The sequence below is a fragment of the Octodon degus genome, unplaced genomic scaffold (assembly GCF_000260255.1).
Source record: "Octodon degus isolate 3935 unplaced genomic scaffold, OctDeg1.0 scaffold00062, whole genome shotgun sequence".
Lineage (NCBI taxonomy): Eukaryota > Metazoa > Chordata > Mammalia > Rodentia > Octodontidae > Octodon > Octodon degus.
In genome coordinates, this window is record NW_004524638.1 from 9427100 (window position 1) to 9435125 (window position 8026).

At 48.1% G+C, this 8026-nt stretch overlaps 1 protein-coding gene across 4 annotated transcripts in view; it reads right to left on the minus strand.

Moving 5' to 3' along the window:
- The window catches only part of Wdyhv1 (WDYHV motif containing 1), a 23094-nt gene extending 17645 nt beyond the window's left edge, over positions 1-5449 (minus strand). The window contains exon 1 of one of the 4 annotated variants that reach the window (XM_004634437.2): positions 5229-5449. In XM_004634437.2, the coding sequence (XP_004634494.1) occupies positions 5229-5314 (86 nt within the window). In that variant the 5' untranslated portion in view covers positions 5315-5449. The other 3 variants (XM_023718783.1, XM_023718785.1, XM_023718784.1) reach the window with 3 other exon arrangements.
- Between the last annotated feature and the right edge of the window lie 2577 nt (positions 5450-8026).

An 8026-nucleotide genomic window follows, 5' to 3' on the forward strand; every position in this document is an offset into this window, starting at 1 on the left:
AAAAAAAAAAAAAAACAAAACAAAAATCAACAGCATTCCTATGCACAAAAATAAACACATTAAGAGATAAGATAGGGTAATACCACCTTCCCAGTAGCCTCAAAATGAAATACCTAGGAATTAATCTCACAAAGGAAAGGATTGAAAACTATAGTCCAGTGTTACCTCAGCCCATGATTGCTTTTGTTTGCAAGCAATTTGGTTTGCAAACAAAAGTGACAAACTTTTGTTTTTGTTTACTAACTTTGCTGAGGTGACAAGCACAACCACAGGCATCTTCGCCACATGAACACAAGTGTGGCTGCCCTTTCCAGAACAAATTACGGAACAAATTAAGTTTGTGAGCCACGGTACCACCGTACTCTGCAAAAAGAGATTGAAGTAGATATCAGAAAATGGAAATACATCCCCTGTTCTTGGATAGGCAGACCCAATACAGTGAAAATGGCCATACTTCCAAACTGTTACACACTTTTCATGCAATTCTAATCAAACACCAACAACTTACCTCACAGAACTAGAGAAAACAATACTAAAATTCATAGGGAAGCTGGGCTTGTGGCTCAGTGGTAGAGTTCTTGCTTTGCATGCACAAGGTCCTGGGTTCAATCCCCAGGACCACAAAAAATAAATAAAATTCATACAGAATCAAGAGACCTATTCTAGAATAGCATAAACTATTCTAGCTATTCTTGGCAACAAGAGGAAGACAGGGCATCACAAACCCTGATTTGAAGTTATATTATAAAATTCCCGTAATAAACATAGAATGGGGCTGAGCTTGGAAGATAGCCCGGCAGCAGAAGTGCCTGCTTGGCAAGCGCAAGGTCCTGAGCTCAGTCCCTGGTACTGCGTGCCATGCCTATCCCAGAACCTTAGGCGTGCCATGCATGGTGGCGCACACCGAAATCCCAGCACTAGGGAGGCTGAGACAGGAGGATCACTATGAGACAAGGAGGATCATAGTGAGACCCTGTATCAAAAGAAAAGAAAGGAGCTGGGGAGATGGCTCAGTGGAATAAGCGCTTCCCTGGCAAGTGCAAGGGTCTGAGTTCAATCCCTGGTTCTGCAAAAAAAAAAAAAAAAAAAAAAAGACAAAATGAAAAAGAAAAGAAAGAGGGCTGGTGAGATGGCGCAGTGGTCTAAAGCACCTACTTAGAACAAGCTAAGCTAAACAAAGCACAGGGACCACGGTTCGATCCCCAGCACCACATGCCAGCCAGCCCGCCCCGCCCCCTGGTGGGCTGAGCTGGCCACACACACACACACAAAAAAAAAAAAAAAAAATTTAAAAAAAAAAAAAAAAAGAAAGAGAGTCAGCCAAATAGCTCAGCAGATTAAAACACCTACAAGCAGGTGCAGGGGCCAGAGGTTTGATCCCTGGGCCTGCTCTGCAGGCCCTGCCCCCAGGGGCACACTGAGACAGCAATTTAGACTGGCCATGGTGGTGCACACCTATAACCCCATCTCTTTTTTTTTTTTTTGGTAGAACTGGGGATTGAACTCAGATCCTTGCACTTGCCAGTCAAGCGCTTATCCTACTGAGCCATCTTCCTGGCCCCTGTAATCCCATCTCTTAAGAGGATGTAAATAGGCAGACTGCTAGAGTCTGAACTAGTAGTGAGACCCTGAACACCCTGTGGACCCTCCCCTAAAATACAACAAAAAAAAAGAAAAAGAAAGAAAAGAAATCCCAGCATAGTACTGAAGAAAAACCCTCAAAAACAAAAAGCTAACCCAAGGATCAATGGCACAGAGTATAAGACGCAGAAACAACTAAACACCGGCAGCTACCTTACCCTGAACAAAGGAATGAAACATCTTCACTCTTTAATAAATTACGCTGGGAGTGGTATACAGCTATGATCCCAGCACTCAGAAAGTTGAAGCAGGAGGCTCACTGCAAGCTGAAGGCCAGCCTTGGTTACGCAGTGAGCTCAAGGCCAGCTTGGACTACTTAGTGAGACCGTGCCTCAAAAACAAGACCTAAATAGTCCTAGGAAAACTGGTTTACCACATGCTGAAGATTAACCCTAGATCCCTACCTCTCACCATGCGCTAAAGTAAACTCAAAATGGATCAAAGATCTCAATATTAAAACCAACACTAAATCTGCTGGAAGACAGAATAGGTAAAACTCTTGAAGACATTAAGAGTCAGGGAAAGCCTTCATGAATAAAATGCTGACTGCACAAGAAATATTACAAAGAATCAACAAGTTGGATCTCATCATACTGAAAAGCTTTTGTACAGCAAAAGAAACTGCCAACTATTGGAGACAACCCAGAGAATGGGAGAAAAAAAATTACCAGCTACTCCTTAGACAAAGAACTAACACTCAGAATATATAATGAACTCAAAAAAAAAAAAAAAATCAGACCCCCAAATTTAAAGATTCAGTTAAAAAAGAGGCATCTGAAAGAGACTTCTCAGATGAAGAAATATGAACAGCAAATAAATATGTGAAAAAATGTTCAATATCACTGGTTGAGAAGAAATGCAAATTAAAACAAAACTGAGATTCCATCTCACCCTTGAAAGAACGGCTATCATCAAGCACGCGGGGTGGTGCACAGCTGCAATCCCAGTACACGGGAACATCGTGCACTGCAAGCTCAAGACCAGCCTGGGCTACACAGTGAGCTCAAGACTAGCCTAAACTGTATAGTGAGACCCTGTCTCAAAAAGATAAAAAAAAAAAATTTAAAAATCTACCAATAACAAATGCTGGAGGGGCTGTGAGGAAAAAGGAACTTTTCCACTGTTGGTGGGAGTGTAGGCTGGTGCAACCACTGTGGAAATAAGTGTGGAGATCCCTCAAAAAATTAAAATTAGAGGTTCCTTTTGATCCAGTTATTCCTCTTCTAAGTATCTTCCTAAGAGTTAGAAGCGGCATACCACAGGGATGCATGCACACCCATACTTCTAGCAGCACAACTTATAATCACTAACTTGGAAACAGCCCATATGCTCATCAAAAGATGAATGGATAAGGACAATATGTGGTTTTTATACAATGGAGTAATATGCTGCCACAAACGATAAACTTCAGGCACTTGAATACTACGGATGCATCTCAAAACCATAAATTTAAGTGAAATACAATAAATCAGGCATACAAGCTTACACAGTGCATCGTTTCTTTTGTGTGAGGAACACAAATGGTAAATGGGGAGCAAGCTGGAGGCCAGGTAGGGAAGCATGGAGAACCTGCTCAAAAGGGAAGGGGAATAAGGAAGGAGAGGGAAGGAGGGGCAAGGAAAGGGTGTTTTTAAGAAAGAATGGAAGGGAAAAGTGGAAACAAAGCTTTTGTAAATGGGGTAGGGAATGAGACAAGGAAGAATGAAGATATGTCATGTACCGGAACAAACTCCCACTGACGTATGTGATCATCACGTACAGTACACACGTAACAGAAGACAGAGAAAGAACAAAAACAGTCCTCCACAGCCCCACACGAACATGGCCACCATTATCATCATTAAGCAGGACAGGAGAAGGGCCGGCCAAATATCTCAGCGGATTAAAGCTCGCAGGCTCAGGGGCCCGGGGCTCATCCCTGGGCCTGAAGTGCCAGCCTCGCCCCTGGGGCGTGCTGAGACTGCCATCGAGTAATCCGGGCTCTTGGGAGGCTGTAAACAGGAGAATCACGACGAGTCCAATCTAGTAGTGAGACCCTGAGTACCCTGCAGACCCTTCCCTAAAATACAAAAAAAAAAAAAAGCAGGACATGAAAAGATAAGTGACATCTGGCAGAAGCTAACAGAAATAGAAGATGCATTTCTTTCAAGTTAGAAGAACATGTGAGAGCAACAGCAGCAAGATCCACCTGACAATCTTAGATAGGGCAGGGTGTTGGTTCTCAGCCGCAGGTGGTCCTGACCCCTAAAAAGAACATTAGGCAATGGCTCAAGACATGGTGGGTGGTGCCGAGTGGGAGGAGGGTGCTACAGCATCCAGCCTACAGAGGCTGGGTCTTGGGTTTAGAGCTAGACAGGCCCCTAGAGCCTCACAGGCTCGTAGGTGGTACTTTTGGAAGGTGGCTGGATTCTAGGGGCTTACAGCCATAGCCAGCTTGCTGTTGGAGGTGGTCACTATGGGGGTGACCTAGAAAAGTGGTTTCTCCCTTCCTGGCTCCTCCTTTCACTCTCTCTGCTTCCTTTAGTACAGGGTCTCACTACACAGATCATACTTACAGTGATCCAAGAAGCTGTTTCCAGTCTCCCAAGCGCTGGGATTACAGGTGCACTTGCCACCGCAGTCTCACTCAGCGCGCCTCGGGGTGGAGCCCACACAGCACCCAGGGACTGAACCCCAGTCCCTGAGTCTGCCTAAGAAGGCGCTCTAGTCCTTTTAGAGCTTTTAAAGATAACAAACAGCCTGGTGTGACATGTGGGCCATTTAGGAGGCAGGTACAGCAGAAATAAAACGCTGCAGTTGAAAAATGTACACTTCAGAACCACAATACAGTAGAGGCCACGTCTTGGGCAAACAGCCCTTCTGTGGCTTTTCACTAGCAAAACAGGGACAACATTCACAGACCCTGTCTCCTAGGCATGGGTGGAAGCACTCAGCATTGGGCCCGGTAGGTGGTCAATGGTGAGCAAACGTTAAACTGTTGCTGGTACTGGTCTAATGAGCAAGCAAAGGGGAGAAGGATGGATTTCCAAAGTCGCGAGGTTTCTCCCGGCTGCAGCGACATTCTAGGGCAGAGGGGGGCATAAATCCCCATGCATTCACCCAAGCTTGAGGCCTTGAGCAAATTACCTGAAACCCTCTGTGCTTCGGTGTTCGTTATCTTTAAAACGGGAATCACAAGGTGCCTACCTACCTTTAAAGGCTGTTGGGGGCGCACACGCCATCCTGAACAACGTCCAGCAGGACAAGTGCGGCACAAAAGTAACCCTCGTTACAACGACAGCAGTGGCTACATGCCTGAGCTGGATTCCTGGCTGCTATTAGGTGGATGACCTTGAAAATATATCCTTAAATTCTCTCTGCCTCCCTTCTGTTCCCAAATTAAAATGACTCCCATCTCAACCTAAAGTCACAGACTGTCTGCAGAATCTTCTGCCCTCCACGTCCAAGCAACGCGCAGAGCAAGTCCAACCTGCAGCACCGGGCGGAGGCAAACACCGACCCCACCACTCCGCTCCGCTCCCCAAGGCCGCCTGCCGTGCAGGCCTGCGGCACCGCGCGCGGGGAGGACGCCGCGCTGCGCCCCTCACCAGTAGCAGCTGCTGTAGACACACGCGGCCCTCGTGGGGCAGGCGGGCTGGTAGGGCGCGGCGGCGGGGTAAGGGTCCTCCTGCATGGCAGAGCCAGGCGCCCCGACCTCACCCGTGCAGAAGCGCACAGGATCGCTCGCGGCACCGCACAGACCCCGAGGCGTCTAGAGCAGCTTCCGGGCAGTGTGGACCGGCCCCGTGACCCGGGCTGGATGGGCGGGGGTGGGCGGGCCGAGTTCCGGCGGTTCGGGAGGCAGGAGGGTGGAGCATGGGAAAGGGGGCGGATCCGGTGTGAGGCAAGCCAATGAGAGACCTCGGGAGGCGGGGCGCTGGGATGCGGAAAACAGCGTAGTTCCGGGGTATCCCGGTGGGAAGACCCGAAGGGGGCGGGACCAGCGGCGCTCGTTCTGGTAGGCGGGGCCGTGATGCGTGGCTGCGTGGCTCCGGTGGGCGGAGCACGGCTAGTGGGCTACGCCTCTCCGGGACGAGGTCCCGCGGCACGTCCTGGTGGGCCGAGCCAGGGGCGGGGCGGCGACGGAGGCGGGAGGAAGTAGGGGTGCAGACGACAGGTGCGGGCCCGGGGCGGGGCGCTAAGGAGGGGTCGGGGCCGCGCGTCTCTGGGGAGGAGTTAGGGGCGCCTCGGAGCCTTGGCCGCGAGGCCCAGGGGCGCCTGGGGTGAGCTCAGAGACGCCTCCTACCGGGCTGCCTGCCAGTTGTGGAGGAACCAGGTGAGAAACTTGTGTGTGAAATTCGACGCCTTGGGGCCCAGGAAATGGGCGAGGGATCCAAGTACCCAATTTTAATTGCACCTCAAATCTCATCATGATCTCATTCAACTTTTCTTTTTTTGAGACGGGATCTCGCTGTGCAGTTCTGGCTGGCCTTGTGCTCACTTTTGTAGCTCCCGGGCTGATCTCGAACTCACTGCAGTCCTCCTGTCTCACCATCCCAGATGCTGGGATTACAGACGTGCCCCACCACACCCGTTTTAACTCAATTTGTTAAATTCTGAGATCTGTCTATACTGACTCCAAAACATTTACTGATTCCTTGATAGAGTAAGCAAAAAAGTTTTAAGAGTCTGTGTAGCATTTTTTATGTTAATCTTTTTTTTAAATTTTTCTTTTTTTTTTTTTTTTCGGAACTGGGGATTGAACTCAGGCCCTTGCACTTGCCAGGCAAGCACTTATTCTACTGTTTATTTGCTGGCAGACTGGAAATTGTTAGTGTCTCTGTGGACATTGAAGACTACACTTTATAATTTTGTGAATTGTCTTTACTTACGATGGACACATGTAAATGATAAAGAACTTCCTGTTACAAAATCCGAAATTAAAAAAAAATCTGAAATTTTTAGGTTGGTTTATAGGCCATACACAGTCAGATTATTCAACCACCAGAGTCCAAAGGCCCACAAATCCTAAAGACTTTGAATATGAGCCCTTGTCTCAATTATCAATTTATTGCCTCTCCTCGGAATACACCCTTCCTCTTAGGTTCTGTGCTAAGTAGCAGAATTCCATTAAATCTGTCCTTTGAAGTGAATTTGAAGTTAAACATTCTCAGTAGAGTTCTGGGAGATGGCAGAGGGTCATGAGTGGCACCCTGCAGTTTCTAGAAGGCACCGGAGCTGAGAGTGATCCCGAGAACGCCCAGCGCAGTGTCTTCCAACCACAGGCCTCAAATGCAGTCAGCTGCACCCTGCAGCTGCAGCCTGCCAATAGCCCCTTCTCAGCCCTCTGGATACCGGCCCCTGCGCCTGCGGCGGCGGCGGCGCTGAGGGTGGGTCCTTAGGCCTGCCTGCCCTCCCATCTTCACCTGCCCCTCGGCCCCAGCCTCTGCTGCTTCCTGGACTCTCCCTGCCTCAGCCTGTGCTGAGCCTCCAGCTGCACCAGGCATGCTGTCGTTGGCAGAGCAGCTTCCACAGCTTTAGCCTTTGTCCCTGGTGATCTGGTAGCCAGCGCTCTCCATCATCGAGGGACTCTGAGCTTGTTTTAAGTTTGTCCTTCTCTGGGTATTCTTCAGCCTCAGTACTGCGGAGGGCAGTGGTGGTGAGCCTGTGGAATGTGTTGTGTTTTCCTTTTAAGACAGAAGATGTTGATATACGTGTTGTTTTTCCTGACTAACGCTTTCAGGTTTAATTGCAATGTTGTCACTTTGGATAAATAAGTGAGCTTCCAGTTGCAGTTTGGCACTTGGTCTCCAAAAGGTACATTTGCTGGTACAGTTTAGAGAACCTTTCGTCATATATATCCTTTCTAAAAACTGCCTTAAGAAGAGGAGGGGCTGTAATTAGAGTTAGCCAGAACTAGCAGTAGCATTCCCTCGCAGGTTTAGCTTTCTCTGGTAGCCATTTTAATGAGAGATGAGGTCACTTCACAGACACTGTTGGTTCAGGCTGGCCATGAACTCACTACGTAGGCTAGACCCACCTTTAACTCACGACGATCCTCTTGCCTCAGCCTCCCAAGCGCTGATACTACAGGGGTGTGCCATTGCACTCAGCTACGTTACATAGTACTTTGTTTTGCCTCTAAATTTTCTCTATAAGCAGGAGTTCTTTTTAATTGGAAAAACAATAGATCATAGAGAAAACCACATGATTTTATGATAGTGACATAAAAAGGGATGTAGATTCAGAGTAGTAAGAACTGCCTAGAACCAGATTCTAATCCATAAACTCCAATGATCTGGATTATAAAGAAGAGATGCGGGGCTGGGGAGATGGCTCAGTGGAATAGGTGCTTCCCTGGCAAGCACAAGGGCCTGCGTTCAATCCCTGGTTCCGCAAAAAAAAA